This window comes from Corvus hawaiiensis, chromosome 2 (assembly GCF_020740725.1).
Source record: "Corvus hawaiiensis isolate bCorHaw1 chromosome 2, bCorHaw1.pri.cur, whole genome shotgun sequence".
NCBI classification, from domain to species: Eukaryota; Metazoa; Chordata; class Aves; order Passeriformes; family Corvidae; genus Corvus; species Corvus hawaiiensis.
Genome location: NC_063214.1, coordinates 95,684,905 through 95,701,545, shown reverse-complemented (window position 1 = coordinate 95,701,545; position 16,641 = coordinate 95,684,905). Strand labels below are relative to the sequence as shown.

At 38.7% G+C, this 16,641-nt stretch overlaps 1 protein-coding gene across 3 annotated transcripts in view; it reads left to right on the top strand.

Moving 5' to 3' along the window:
* EDAR (ectodysplasin A receptor) overlaps window positions 1-12,551 on the top strand; it is a 70,610-nt gene extending 58,059 nt beyond the window's left edge. For 2 of the 3 annotated variants that reach the window (XM_048327082.1, XM_048327063.1), the window contains exons 6-12: window positions 4,721-4,807; window positions 5,926-6,054; window positions 6,143-6,217; window positions 6,522-6,594; window positions 7,328-7,487; window positions 10,309-10,369; window positions 11,720-12,551. In XM_048327082.1, the coding sequence (XP_048183039.1) occupies window positions 4,721-4,807; window positions 5,926-6,054; window positions 6,143-6,217; window positions 6,522-6,594; window positions 7,328-7,487; window positions 10,309-10,369; window positions 11,720-12,039 (905 nt within the window). In that variant the 3' untranslated portion in view covers window positions 12,040-12,551. The remainder of the gene's footprint in view (window positions 1-4,720; window positions 4,808-5,925; window positions 6,055-6,142; window positions 6,218-6,521; window positions 6,595-7,327; window positions 7,488-10,308; window positions 10,370-11,719) is intronic. The other variant, XM_048327071.1, reaches the window with a different exon arrangement.
* Window positions 12,552-16,641: the final 4,090 nt, after the last annotated feature.

Genomic DNA, 16,641 nt, shown 5'->3' with positions numbered 1-16,641 from the left:
TAATTACAGCTCCCAGTGAGTCCTACACAAAGCTTCAACAGACGCAAATAAATTGTCATACTAAGGCCATGTGGCCTATAAGCATCATCACTTCCCTGCCCTGGCAAAATAAAAGGAGAGAGAAATAAAATAGTTATAGAATTACAGAGAGCACAGCAGCAAGAAAATACTTCCTTTTATGTGATGTGGTTACTTACAGAGAGATTGACCAGATTGAAAACAAAAGTCTGGGGGAACTTCCCTATGATCATTTTTAAAAGTTTAATTCTCAGAAATTAATTTACTTCATGCTCTTCCTGGTGTAATAACTACCTACACTAACTGAAGTATCTATCTGTGGCTCCAGAAAATATCAGAGTAACTTATAATATTCCGTAAAATAACGGTCACTCAGGCAATCCTCCATTGCCTAGGATATGTTCTGTTATCAGTGATTTGCCATATTTTCAGAGTTGGTTTATGTTTGGTTACTGAAGTCATATGTAGGCACCTCAGAAAAAAGGCTGGCTTTGACAGCTGCTTTAGCTTCCATGACTTTGCAAGAGCACAGACATTCCATTTGAAGTGTTGTTTCCTTAAGTTTGAAGGCAAATGTTTCATGTAAGTACCTGAATACAGATTTACATTATTTAAAAGTTCTGACCTCTGCTTTCTACATATCTAGGTCTTTATTTGTAACTAGGTTTAGTTAAAATCCGATTTTAACTTTGTCAGCCATCAGCTGCCTATTTTTATTGAATTTCAACTCAGTATAATCTATTTTTCATCTCATATTTCAGGCTGATAGTTACTTATTTGCATGTGTGCTTTATCCTACTTCAGCCCATAAAAGAGTCTCAATGATGGCACTTGCAGCTTGTCTGTGCCATTCATAGCTGGACTATGTCTGGGAGAGGAGGGATGCATCAGGAGAAAGCAAGCTGCACTCAAGAACAAGAAAGAGATTAATATATAGACAACAATTTTTTAAAATGCGTCTTATTTTATGATCACTCTGATAGTCTGTTGTGTACACATTTTGGAGATTTTTATAACATGTTATTAAGTATTAAATAGACTCAAAAAAAATCTCTTGCTGTCTGTGAGCAGCAGTCCTTTGAATGGACCAGTAAGTTGATACCCACAGCAACATATGTCAGGGGCACATATGGTCTCCTACTGCACCAGATTTTATTCACTCACAAACACTTGCAAGGGGGCATGGTGGTAAAACCTCCTTTCCTTGTGCTCTCCCCCTGCTCCTCTCACAAATCTGGTAGTTTTGTTCGTCACTTCTTATTGTAAGTTCTGTTTCAAGATACAAGAACAACTGTAATAGTCTGTTACATAAAACAGAAAGCTTCATTGAAACAAGAAAAAAGTATTTCATTGCCCAGCATTTGTTTCCTGAAAGGACAAAAGGCATCTGGATGGCAATTTAAGTTAAAGCTATCTTTTGAGTTAAAATCCCCAAACATTCAAATGTGAATACAGATTCAATTGTTCTTTTAAACAACAAGTATGGAGCAGTTTTTTATTGAAACTCTATTTAGACTCCAAGAAAGTTACAACTAAATCACAGTTTTCTTGCAAAAAACCATTTAAAATGCAAAAATTTACCAACCACCAGTGATAAACTTCTTTCCTAATTTCTTTATCACATTCCTACAGTATTACATACAGGTGTCTAAGAATATAAACCACTCTTTTGCACAGCTATTTTATAGCCATCGGTCTTTGTTTAAAAAATAGAGTTGTTTCCATATGTTGTGCTATAACACCTTAGGATGTCTCTGCCTGAGCTATATCTAAGTCTTTTTAGATGATGTGCCATCTATATTGGAAGCAGAATTAATAATGTGATTGGGATGCAAAACTGGATGTGCACAGGAACAACTGGCATTGCAGTCACGGTTTGGTGCTGACTGGGAAAAAGCAGCAGCTATGAGTTGTTTCTTTTTGCTCATACAAAAGTGGTATAAACTGAAATTCCACAGAAGCTGGCAGTTTGGTTCCTCTTGTAGTGCAGGTGCATGAATTGGCACTTTCTTCTAAGCCACATCTAAAGAAAAATCTTGGCTCATAATGGATATGCCAAATTATTAAATTTGACAGCAGACTTAAAATATGTGTAATGACTAACTCCCACCCAGGCATATGTAAAAGGCCACCACATTCTAGCACCAGCCTTGATTTTGCCATGCCAGCACTACAGAACAAAGGAGGTGGCTCCGTTCCTGTGCAAAGCACACTCTGCACACAGGCTCTGGGGCTGGAGGCTCTCACTGGTGTGCACAGGAGAGGGGGGGTGTGTGTCCACACGTGTGCATGGTGTGGGCAATGCGCCCTGCCCTGGTATAGAGCTGGGTGAAGTGTGGCAATGATGCTGAATGAGGAGTGGTGACTTTCCTCCTTATCCTTCCTGTGCTACTTCCTGCTGCCTGACTTCCCACTTGGAAAGGCTCTACTTCCTTTCACAGATGGGCGAAAAACACGAGGTTAACCATACCAACCAGCTGAAAGATTATTAGGGAGAAATACTTCAATGACTTCATGCTTCAAGTGATGGAAAACAGAGGCGAGTTTCCTAAAACTCACTTGCAGAGGAGATGAGCTGAAGCTTGTTAGCTAAACTCCAGGCAGACAAAGCAGCACAGCTTGCCTGTGTGCACTGAGAGGCAGTGTCAGAGAAGCTATTGTTGACTTGTTGCAGCTTGCAAGGAGCGCGCAGAATTCCAATTGGCTGCAATTGGATTTGCCAGGGGGGCTGCAAGAATAGGCGTAAGCCTGGTGGCTGTGCATGAACATGAAGGAAAGCATCAGGCTACACCACTGGCCATTTGCTAAATTTCCTCTGTTGTCCAGCCACAATGTGTAAACACAGAGGTCGTGACCAAGGATAATTCACTTCAGTTTCAGGAAGAATTGCTGAAAATTTTACACATTTTTATTCTGTACCTGTCTTTAATGTCCACTACCTGCAGATGACAGCTTCATTTACTGATCCCTAGAGAGCCTACTACTGCATTGAAGTTTCTGGAGCTCATAACTAATTCTTCTTAGAAGGAAATCTGTCACAGAGAAAGGACCAGATGCAAGACTTATGTAATCTAGCCTTCATTTGCAAAATACAAAAAGCATCTGAACTAATAAATTACTATATTTAAAACCTTATGGAAATCCTTATTCAGTTTGAAAAAATACCAATTATAATGAGCTGATCCATTTCCTTCAAATGAATGATGTTTGAAAGAGGTTTTGTGATTGTTAAAGAAAATTTCTTTAGGAGACATCTGCAACTCATACTTTGTAACCTCTTTAAATGTACATTTCTCATTCGCAAGATGCTGACAGGTTTTATTTTAGACAGTACTATTTTCTTTTTTAAAAAACATTTCTCTTCATTTGGAGAATGTGCATATTGCTTTGTTCTTCACCACAGAACCATTCCAGACCACTTGATTTCTTGTCATGTTTACCTGGTGATTTGATTTCTTTGAATATTTACTTGGTCAAAAGAATGGCACAGTGAGCTCTCACCTACTCTACTTGCCCAACCACCTTGTGGAGCCATGTGCTGTGCACACCTTACCAGACGACTGGGACAGCTTTTTGCCTTTAGGTCTGCTGAATTTAATTATCACTGGACTTTTTCCACAGACAGCTAATACAAAGCAGGAGGAATTTCATACCTCCTCCAAGACAGAAAATGTTTTTCCGTGTCTGTTGATAGAAGCTGTTTGCATTACATGCTTACCAATGGCATTAAATTCATTTGAGGATGAAGATAACATTTATTCCCAACCCTAATATTTTTGTTCTGTTTTGGAATACTATGCAAACACCCTCCTATATAAAAGCATTCCCACCAACAGCTTTATTCCAAATAATACGTGGTATTGTTTGCTATTGTCAAAATATGTTATTTTATGAATTGGTTTAATGCTTTGAAAACTTGGTGCATGACACTAACTGAAAGATTAACCTTGACTGTAGAATTTAGAATTGGAAACCCCTACTGGACAATCTCACCCCTCTGAAAGGATGAAGTTTTCCTATAACTTCTTCATTTACTGTTTCAGTGAATTTTCCTTCTCCCCAGAATATAGATTTGGACTAACAGGAAATCATAAGAAACATACTGCCCAGTTACATTACAGGAAATGCTAATATTCCCTTTTATGACAGTACAGCTCCATGGAACAGAAAAGCAATCAACACCATTATTTGTCCCTATGTTTTCCTGTGGAGTCATGAGGGTGTGCATACCATCCCAGTTTCACAGTGATGCTGCTAGTGAAGGATGCTTGTGAGAAGCACTAGTTTGATGAATCTACCAGCTAAGTCTCAGTCTGCAGTTGCAAATACTGAAGAGTGGGTTGTAAGCAGTTTGAGTTGTCAGCTGGATCCTGGAAAACCTTCGGTTACCCAGGACAGATCCATAACATGGGAATCTATGTGTAGCAGTTGGCTTTTTCTTCTGAGTTCATATCTGTTCAGGAGTTTGACTCCACTCCCTCTGGACAGTATGCAAAAACATGGTCTGTAACCCTACTTCCAGTGTACCAGGAGCACCTTTCGGGATTAGTGACATTTCAAAGAGCGAGCAGTTCATGGGTCCTTTGCTAATAAATGGGAATACAACCAAGACAAGTAGAGGCTCTCTTTCCTTGAGCCAACCTATCCCTTTGACTGGACAAAGTAACCATGGAATTTTATGGTGTTTTTGTTTATATTCCAGGTGCAGGCGCTAACTCTGGCATTTCAGCCATTTTCCCAAGTACCTCTGGCACAAGCACTTTCTCGCCTTACCAGCATGCTCACAAAGGTAAGAATGCACTCACAGGGTTCATTTAGCAGCTCCTTGTTTTGAAAAGGGCATCAACAAAGTGCAACCAAACTGAAAGTATCTGTTGCACTTTCCATTGTCACCATTTCCAGATTTCTAAAACTGCTATTAGAAATAATTCAGAACTCATTTTTGTTCCTCAGTTAATCAACACTGCTGTTTCAGTCAGCTGAACATAAAAAGGATTTGAGCTGTACTCAGTGATGCCAGCAATAAATTTAGCTCATTATTTGTAGCTCTACAGAAATAGCACTCTGTCTCAGCAAAGCTTAGCTTAGAATGGTAAAAACAACTTCATGCACAAATATGGTCAGTCTCTTATTGAGCTAACATAAGCAGTTCTCCAGCATGATTAGGAGGCTTTTAAAATTTTTGAACCTGAGAAGACAAAACGGGAAAGGTGCAATTAATGAGGTACTGACAATGCTGGTCTTGGTACTGTCTGAAAACACGACTGTTGGGATCATGTTTTCAGAAAAATTGAAGTTTTCATGCCTTTCAGCATATCTGTAATTTTCTGCATCCTTTCATGGCTTTTCAATTCTAGCCTTTTGCATCTAAGTTTTCTTTCTGAATATCTTTTCATATAGTTTATTTTAAATCCACCTTCTAGTCATGCTGCTTTTTAAGTATCTGTTAGAAAAACATCCATTATTCTAAGTGTGCAGTGTCCCCCTTTTAACTTAGAGCTTTTGAGGCAGCCACAGTTATCAACAGTCATTTTAGCTCTTACTTTCTTTGTATATTTACTGGGTTTTGTCTTGTCAATGCTGATTCCCAGAATGCAGTGCTACAAAACTTCTACTCTTGCTTATGTAAAGCTTCCCATATTAAAATACAACTTCCTGCATCTTTGTATCTGATGGATCATACCATCAAACATTTTTAATGAATGGTTTATGCATATATATCAAAATTTTGAAAAAATTTTAATTAACTTGCCTTTGAGATGCAACACTAAGTTTTTCAATGCTTAACAAGTAACCAAGACTCAGATCAACTAAAAGATTATGCAAACTATGTGTAGAGCAGACTGCAAACTGTTAACTATTCTCTGATCCTAAGAGTTGCTCCTTTATTTTTTTTTTTTATTCCAGCAGATCTTTCAGGACAAGGACATCTGGCTACAGCTCTTATAATTGCCATGTCTACCATCTTCATAATGGCTATCGCCATTGTCCTCATCATCATGTTTTACATTGTAAAAACAAAACCTTCTGCTCAAGGTAATTGTTCAGCAGGTGAAATTTTAGTTGCAAATGCTCTTTTTAGAAAGCTTCTGAGAATAATTAGAGTTATATTTGTATATTCTAGCCTGTTGCAAGAGCCACTCAGTAAAAAATGTCGAAGCTCAGGCTAACACACAAGAAGAGAAGAAAGAAGTACAAGGTACAAGTTGGTTTAGTTTTGCTTTTTCTATCCAAGACAACACTGGGCTTAAATACTCTTAATACATTTCTCTTAATTACAATTTCTCCTTTGGAGTGTATAAGACCCGTATCAGTTTACTAAAGAATGGTCTATAACAGTTTTTTATACTTCCAGAATGTCACTTAATCCTCTGATAGCAACTAAAAATACAGCAGAGAGATTTATTTTGTCAGCAAGGTTGCCAGCAGAGCTAGCTCCTGACACAAAGCACTGGTTTGGAAACTTATTGCCAATTTAAACTTCTCTAATTGTTGTTCTACAGATAATGTTGTGATATTCTCTGAGAAAGAAGAGTTTGAAAAACTTACAGCTACTCCAGCTAAGGCTGCCAAAAGGTGGGTAAAAGATAAGTATATTGCTAGTTTCACTGAAATAGGGGAGGCACATGGTCATCATTCATCCTGGTACAGTGGAACACATGAACTAATTCGATGGGTGTGCTGGCAAGTTGCTGCAGCAGGGCAAAGACCAGGTGCCTTAGTAGGCTTTTCCCCCTCTGGTTTCTAAGAGATGATAACAGATATCATGAAGAGACACCTGTGTCCTCCCCATTCTCTCTGTGACCAATTCATCCGCTCTTGGGATTCCATCTACTCTTTTGAGAGGCTAATTTCTGGGATCTGCGTGCAGCTCTCACTCACATGGCCTTAGTGAGGTTCCTCTTCCCTTTCTAGGCAGGAAGAGTAAAAATAGCTGCTACAGGCCTTAAGGAAACCCCTTGTTCGTAGCATCATCTGGATGGCAGGTTGTGGTAGTTTTCCTCATCTTGTCTCTGCCCAGTAGCCAAACCTGCCTGGGTAACATGATTAAGGTGAGCTAAACACTGTCCTCAGCTGGAAAATCCCTCTCCGAAAAGATTCTTGCAAGCTACCTGTGACTGTGTGACCTGGTGGGCATTGCACATACACCCTGCGCTGGTGAAGGCCGTTACACTCACAGGATTTCGGAGGAAAGGCATTTTAAAAAATGGAAGACAATTCTATTCAATTACTCTTGGATAGCGAAACGGAGATGGCTGGAGTCAGCTCGAGAGGCTTCACTAAGATAACCATATCCTTCATTTTACAGTGAAAATGATGCATCTTCTGAGAATGAACGACTTTTAAGCCGGAGTATGGATAGTGATGAAGAAGCTGCAGTTGACAAGCAAGGGACTCCAGAGAGATGCTTGTTATCTTTAGTGCATTTGGCCAGAGATAAATCTTCTACAAGCAATAAATCAACTGGGGTAAGGCTACCTTGAGATTTAAAAATTGAGACCATTTTTTTACGAAAAAAATATATAAGCTATCACCCCCCAAAATGCATTGTAGTGTAGATCAGATTGATGTACAAGAGCTTCTCCAGACAAATTTCTTATAGAATCTCTTTGCATAATGACATGTAGAATGTTCAGGGATGAAAATCAAATTTTCTACAAGACTAATTACTTTGCTTTTTTGAGTGTTACATTTACAGTTTAAAGAAAGAAAAAACCCAAATAACAGCAATCCCCTGTTATAGCTAATGCTAAGACAGTAAAACAATATATCAGCATGGCAGGATTCAGCTGACAGCAGAGCATCTGAGTACCTTGACCCAGCTGCATCGGTATTTCCATGGCACAGACTTCTCAGTAATATCCGGTGTTGTGCTTGGTTTCCATGTGGAATTTTGAAAAACATACACATGGCTTGAAGGTCATTCCTGTGCTCTGAAGGACTCTGTAATCCACTGTTTTGCTGTGGAAGGCCTTTGCTTCTTCCTGCTGAGCATGTAATGCTCAGGGCTTTTTGTCTAACTTGGAGTATTTTAAGGCACAGTTAAGGCCACAAACTTTTAGTTTGTGTTAACATCAAATTATCCTTAAAAAGAAGGTGTCTGCTAAGATTTTTTCAGTATTTCAAATTTATTTTAAAATGGCAATATCTAGGTCAAAATCACATCATTAATATCAAACATCAGATATTGTTTAAGAAAAAAATAGGTTTGAAAATGCATCTTTTCATGTTTGCATGTTTTGAATTGTTGGGATGGATCTGCTCAAACTTTCTAAAACACACCACTTTTCAGCTGAGATCAGACACAATGTCTCAACGCAAGTTAAACAGTTTTGTAGTTGTAGACATTTATGACCATCTGAAAATAACTTACTACTCCAATACTCACATTTTAAAGTTCAGGTTTTTGAGGTCTCTCTAAATATCCAACTTGATGATACTTTTGCAAGCACTGGCTTGAAATAGGATAATACATCTAGGGCCGTCATGAAATCCGAATATTTAATAAGGAACAGGTTACCTTAGAAAGATCATGGATCATAGATACATTCTCCAGAGTCATTTAGATAGATAGCCCATAAGTGCACCTTAAGCATGAACTATTTCTTCCAGACCTGTTCTAACACACTTCCTCATGGACTAAAGACAGCTGACAAGGCTGAAGACAGACTTTTCAATGAAGGCGCAGATTGCATCAAGATTCTCCACTCCATACCTAAGATGTCACAATTAAGCCAGTTGCCAGAAGCTAGAAAAGCAGTAATTTTCTTCAGATTGGGAATTAAGTAGCATTAATAGCACAGGAGAGAGTATTCAGAGCAGTTAGACAAGGATAAAGAAAATTAGAGGCTTGCTATTAACCAAGCCTTCTTCTTCCTAGTTATAACAAAACCCATTTGCAATGAGCTGCCACAGAGACGATCATCAGGCTAAATATTTCCTGTTTGCTTTCAGCTTAAGGTTTAAAAATCTCCCATCTTCTGCCTCTGGTAAAAAGAGCATCTTGCATAATTCTTCATGGAATTACTTAACCTTCTTCTCTCTTCTAAAAGTGAGGGGAGAATGAAAATAAGCATCCAACAGTTTTCTTAGGAGAAGTTTTAATAAACCCTATTAAAAGAAAATTTCCTGTTTTCAAGGTTCTAAAACAGGTAATCCAAGCCTAAAATAGCAACGTGACTGACTCAGCACATGTAAATTACATGAGGAAGATGTGAGCAACACTCAGTGTCTGCATTGTGTTGCCCTGCGGACAAGGCACTCGCACTGTGCCTGCCAGGCACGCCTCAGGTGGAGCAGCCACTTTGTGTTCTCCAGCTGCAAGTCCATTAATCCACGTCATTGATGTGCCTTGCCCTTTACAGCCCAAATAAAATGAGGAAAATCTTTCCACAAAACAAAATACTGAAAGCAGAGCTTTTATTCAAGCCTCCTTTGCAGTGAAAAGTGACAAATTTGTGGAGATAATGCTAGAGTCCTATCGAAAAGACAGCTTTTCAGAAAGCTCAGTCCTAATGAGAGCTGGCACAGAGAAGAAAATTTCAGTCCCTGAGAGCTCATGACATTTTGACATTTATTTTCACTCCACATTGAATCCAAAGCCAAAACTTGAGAATATTTTGCTAAATGAAACTATATTAAAATGTCCATTTTTAGCTTGAAAAATGTCAGGTTTTCAGTCCTGTTTCTTTTTTGTCAAAAATGACTAGATTCCCTGGGAATCCCAGCTTTCTTCTCTCCAAAACTTCACTGGTTTATTTTTTTAAATCTATCTGTAAAATATTTCAGTTAATTAGTAAGGCACTAAGCAGGTCTATGTCAAGAGACAGAAAGGAAGAGCCCCTCCTCTTCAGTCCTCTTAGATTATCAGAAGAAGGCAATTTCAGTTTGAATTTAATTCCCTGTATCCAGTCCTGACCTAGTTTTCCTGGACAACCCTACATTAATTTCGCATACATGGTACCAGATTTGTCCTCATTCTCAGGAGTTTGCCTCAGTCTGAAAGAGAAATAAAACATACAAACACTTGGAGCAGAAAAGTACTTGCTCCCAAAAAAAGTCTAGAAGTTGGAATGAAAGACTCTAGCAGTGGCAAGTGAAATCATAAATATGTTTATGTTTCATGGAATAATTGCTGTGTCATTTTCTTTGAGTCTTCAAAAGGGACCATTAAGGACAGTATATGAAAACCTCATAAAATGGAGATGTCCCACAGACTTTCCACTGCTGTCTTCTAATTATTTAATCTTGTAACTGAAAAATTAATGAAATAAAACTCTTTTCATTTAGATTCAAAGTCGAAGGAAAAAGATACTTGACGTGTACGCTAACGTATGTGACGTTGCAGAAGGTGAGTGTACAATTTGCACCTATGCTAACAGCATGAAATTAGATCACAAGCATTTGCTATAAAATAAGAAGGCCCGCTGACTATCTATGGAAAATAATCCCAAACCAGAGAAGACACCGTAGGCAGATTTGTATTCACTTGCCAGGAACCCTGTGGTGCCGTGACCCCAGAGCTGTCCAGGCTGGGCTTGGGCTGAAGCACACCATGGCTTCTCTCCAGGCACGTGCGTGAGCTTCCTTCCCATGGAGAGCAGGAAGAGTTGTGATGGGCTGTGTTGGGACACACAAACAGGCCAAGATGCAAAGAAGCAGTTTTGCATTCCCCATCTAGAGGAAACCTGTTGGACTTATTTCTTTAGATAACAGATAAAAAATAGTTCTAAATATGAAAGTCTGATTTGGGGAGGATCAGGATTGAGGGTAAGACAAGTCTCAACCTACTCTTCTTCTCTAAATTCTGTCCCATATCTCACAACATGTGGAGTTTCCAGGCTATAAGGGTTTTGAACCTGTTTAGCACTTGACTACCTGAAGTGTTTTAGCAGAAGAGACACGAATTAAGTTCCCTGCAGAACAAGAGATGTGACTGTATTTACCTCCCACACCACACACACACTTTGTGTATGATTATTCTGTAATTCAGGCAGCTCTGTCTCCCATCAGATTACTGCTGTTGAGTAAGAAAACTACAGAAAGCAAAAGACTTGTTTGGGAAAAATGCTGTAGCTGATTCTCTCCTCTGTTTTCTGACCATGAATACATAGAAAATACGTCCAGGAGAAAATAGCCTTTTCCCCACAGGATGAATGTTAAATCCTCCCTAGAGATTCATGATAGTAATGACAGCTAAGCACTTGCAGGGACTTTATATTTGCCTCTGGCATCATTGCTTCACCTCATTTCTCACTTTTCTACAAGGGCAACTTTCAATTACAGATGTGTTTCAGCAGCTGCTTGTGACAGTCTCAGGGAAGGGTCAAAGCTGTCTCTGGAGCTCAAACACTGAGACTGGTGTGCAGAGGTGTATTAATGGGGCTGCTCACTAGGGACACAGTTGCAATATACTTTTTCTAACAGCTAGTAAATTGTTGAAGCAATGGGCAGAGCCACGGGCATTCATACAACCCATCTATTACTTCTTTTCCAGGCAACTTTTTACCCTAATTATGATATCCTAATGAAGAATTAATTAGGTAATATAAAGGAATAACTTTGGGGCTAGACAGACCTATCATGAACTATCACTTAAGATTTTAGCTGTATTCACTGCTAACAGTGTAATCTGTTGTACTTAAATAAATGTCAAGACTTGTACCCAGAGCCATCTGAAAAGCCATCCCTCCCTTTGCAGGTCTGAGCCCTACGGAGCTGCCATTTGACTGCCTGGAGAAGACCAGCCGAATGCTCAGCTCGACCTACAACACAGAGAAAGCCATCGTGAAAACGTGGCGCCACCTGGCCGAGAGCTTTGGGCTGAAGAGGGATGAGATTGGCGGGATGACAGATGGCATGCAGCTGTTTGACCGCATCAGCACAGCAGGCTACAGCATCCCAGAACTGCTCACCAAACTGGTGCAAATCGAGCGATTGGATGCTGTTGAATCCTTGTGTGCAGACATTCTGGAGTGGGCACAAGCAATGCCGGCTCCTGACCCAGCAGGAACATCCTGACATGCCTGTCTGGGCCCTGCACTTCCACATCAGCCCAAAGAAGTGTGATTCCAGTAAGCACTGCATCAAAGACTTTGGACTAAAGACCGTGGATGCTTCTTCTACCTAATTGTTCACGATAACGAAGGGGAAGCTCTTCTCTTTGACTTCTGAAAGTGAAGTTACGCATCTACCAAAACAAGAGCAGAAATCTCCCAAGAAGCTTGGCATGAAACATATCATTAAACAAAATGCTCATGTTAAACAGTTACTGATAGTAAGTGGACACACAAATATCCCTTTTGTGATCTGTGCATGAGTAGAAGGGCAAATAACCCTGCTGGTATTGACCTTCCTGCCTGGCCTTCAGGAAAGGAATTGAATAGCTCTCTGAAAATATTCCTGTCTCTTAGGGCTTCATTCAGTGGTTCAATGGTGTTGATGCATTGTGGTGGCCACCTAAACCAGAGACTAGACAAGAATAAGAGAATAATAGTAGGTATTTATTTGAAGGGCCTTCCAATGGTACACCCTGGGCAGTCAAAAGGCTGCACCCAAGATGGACCCTGGGTCACAGGTTCTTCACACTTTTATAAGTTTGGTCCATTTGCATATCAGGGTTAATTCTCCAATTATAACCTCAGTTAACGATGTAATTACCCCAGGTTTCCCCCCCCCCCCCCCCCCCCCCCCCCCCCCTTTAGTGGCTTTAGTTTACACATTTTGGGGCCTGGTGTCCTTGAAGAGCAAACCTAAAGAGGTTTGTTATGTCTAACCAGCATGAGAGAACAGCAGCCAACAGGCCACAAGAAACTTCAGAGTTACACACTAGCTAGTACAGGATTTGAGAAATATAAAAGGTAAAACCTAAGGCATCAGTTTAACAGTTACAGCCAGAAGCAGTACCACAGCCACAGTATCAATTAATACACATTAGGCACGTACATTTCTATCCTCTCCAACCAGTTTCATTTCCTACCTTGTTATGGGTTTGTTGTATCTAGGAGTATGTGCATTATGTGCATAGGTGTATATGAACAGTCCTCAGATTGACTAACTATGCTACACGAAAAAAGAGTCAACACAATTTACAGATTGAAGTGCTTCAAAACAATCTACATAATACATACAAATGCACTCTTGGTCCATACTGATATTTCAGAAACTATAAATTCAAACTGCTGGCTTGCTGAGGACAAGCTGGTTGGCAAGTGGGCAGTTAAAGTGGGCAGTTACTCTTTGCAAGTTGAGAGCAAAATCTTCTTTTCTTTACTGTTAAGAAAAAAATCAAAACCAAAACCAGATTGTTCATTACCATTAAAAATATACTTTTCCAATAGTGACATCTATATATCAAATTATATTCTAACCAGAGGAATTTTAGACAGCAGTGGTGCACATGTGACACAAAGAGTAAAAAGAGTAGATTTCTTTAGAGACACTTGAAATGCAGAGGAAAAAGTGTTTCTTAATGCGATATACTCTTGTAAGCCTAGACCATGAGCACAGAATCCACCAGTGACATCAAACTCATCTGGAAGGTAAAGCATTATTGTGAGTTTGTGAAGTACAAAAATTGATCTAATTTGTTTTTCTTTTAACTAATGTCTGACTTTCATAGTTAAAATTTATCTAAAACTCATTCAGACCACAAGTCAGTGTCTGTCACCAAACCTATTTGCCTAATTCATCGCTAAAATAGTGAAGATTAATTTCACTAAGTGCAAACACTAAACTAAGAGATGCCAATTACAGAGCAATACTTCATAAATTCCAAAATGCAATTAAAAATATTAATTATTACCCAGAATTTAACAACTAGTATTCCATCACTTAGTAACTAGGTTTTATCTATGATAGTATCATAATTGTGCAAAACATTTAGCATCACTCTTTAACATCTATATTTAGTATCTTTTCAGCACTTGATTTGTATATCAGGGAAAGTACATACTGCAACATGAAACCTATCCCTCTCATTATTCTTTTTCTACCCTTTCTTTCACATCATAACACACTCTTCATTAATCTGCATATGCCAAATTTGGTAAGACTTTAACTCTTGTTTCAATGATGCAGCAAGTCGCATTTATTTGAAATTTAACTAGATGATTGATGTTGAATTTAGGGGTGAAATTCTTGCTGTCTTGAAATCAATGACAAATTCATACAGATTTCAACAGGCTTTGGTAAGATTTCTAGATCTGCTTACAGCTCAGCAATCTTCAACATGATTTTCAAGACCGTGAATTTGCAGTTTTTACTATTGCTACTAGAATTAAAAAAAAAAAAAGGAAAGAAAGAAAGAAAAAAGAAGAAAGCATCAAGATTCTATTTTTCTTGTGCCAGTGTGTAACTGCAGTGTTATTCAGTGGACTGCCTCCTATGTTTTATGTGTCATTTAAAACTACACATCACGTATTTGTTAAAAAGAAGATAAAGAAGATACAGGAATCTTCTTTTTTTATGTTTATTGGGCCATGAAAAGTTAGGGTTTTGAAACTTATGGTGCCAATGCGAACACAGGCTATTTAACATTATTTTATTTCATATACAGTATTTTTATTATTATACAAGAGACATACAGGATTGAAAAAGAATCCTGTAGGTCTTGCCAAAGCTTACTTTCTAATAACTTTGTTTAATGCTGTATATATAACTTATTATATTGTAAAATATGAAGATAAAATATGCTAATAAAAGAAAGAGGTCAAACACAATTGTATTAACCATTTCTTTGATTAAATAGCACATTGCCTTATAAATCTGTGATTAAATACATTAGCCAAGGGCTGGCAGGCACATTCCTGTGGTATGGGAGTGTCTTGGTAACATACATGGAGGAATCTTTGCATTCCTGTAGGATACTGCTTTTCTGCATCACTCTGGAAACTTGAAGCAGAAACCATTTTGTCAAGAGAGTTTGCATTCAGTATTTCAGCTCACAAGTAATGTGAAAATGCCAAGCCCCTTGCAATTCCTCAGAGAATCTCTAAGTTTTTATCTGTGTACTGAGAACCGTGCAGACTGTGAGACTGGTGAGTAATGTCACAGTAATGGTACTCTCATTAGCATGCCTGCCTTCTGCATTTCTAAACTAGCAGTACTACACAACATTACCAGAAATCTTTACTGGAAGCTTTCACTTCATGACAGGATAATTGTATTCATGCAGTCTTAGGCTGCACAGGTGAGACCGCCAGAAGAACTGCTAGCTTCTGTAAAAAATACAGAGCACCAGTTTGGATTTCCCCCAGACTGAACTACTTACTACCTTGTAAGACTTTCCCTGCCTAGTCCCAGCTTCCTAGCCTGACCAATACTGTCCCAGGTTTTCCTTAGAGAAACTTGCTGGACTTTGCAGACTTTCTCTGATTTCAGGTTGCAATCAGGGACTGCCTTCTACATAATGTTCAGGATCTGATGGTCTTGGACTGACGACATAAACAAAAAGAAGAGAGGTAAGGTGGGCTGAAAAGGGTAGGGGTCAGCTTTGCAGTATAAAACAACAACAGCTGAATGCCTTTATATTCTATAATTCCTATATTCTTAATTCTGTAATATTCACATTATTCATGAACAATGTGCATAAATGCCCAGCAGTATGGGTTGGAGGATAAGCTGAAAAAGCACACCAGTTCCATTTCTCCCTGTCAAACTCTAAGCCTCATACAGTTCAGCAGTCCTGCTTTGTTTTAAGGAGGGTGTACTTAAGAGAAAAATTCTTGCTGTTGCAGGTGAAAATCATGACCCAGAGGTACAACAATGATTCCTGTATGCAGAAGTCATTCTTCTGCAAGCAACCTCTATACTAGTCTTGATAACGAGAAGAAAATGGAGCCCATGCCCTCATTATGTATGGGATAGGCTTCCTAGGGCATATTTCACTTAATATATTAATAGAAACAGGGCAAGAATGGACTGTCTCAGGCTATATCTAGTTCTAGATGCATAATATTGCATATATATTCTATCCCCACATCCAAATAAGTTCTTTTGATTATTTATTGTGATATAATTTATAATGCATAGGACCTGTTACCTCAGGCATTAATTTATCACTATCAACAACTCTTCAAGGACAGAAATATGTTGATTCCTTTTTGCCACTGTTCTGTAAAGTTAGCCTGTCTGAATACTTAGGGAAGAATGGTAAGAAGCCTTTTCATGCACTGCTGCAGAAGGCATCAGTGATTAGCTGTTACACAGGTCACACACAGGCATCTCATTTGTCCATCTGCTATAAGAAAAAAAAGAGGGGTTTTTTTTTATAGTTGAGGCTCCTATAAAAACAAGCTTATATTAGGATTCAAGTTAGTATAGCAAGACAATTCAGGAATTATTTTCCAATTTAATCCACCACATAGAAATAAACAAAAAAAGTCAGGAGGAGGTAGTGCTGAATACTGATTAGTAGAAAGACAACTGAATCAGGAAGGAAACAGAGTTCAGCATCTGCTTCTGAAATTCAGCCTTGGTGTGCAAGACTGCTGTGAAAAAAAATCATCCTCACACACTTCAGTGGGGAAAAGGAAAAATCAAGCAGACATTAAACTGCTACTTTGTGGGAAGGATCATGAACAGAGAAATAATATTTAATTACATTTCTTATATAAATAACAC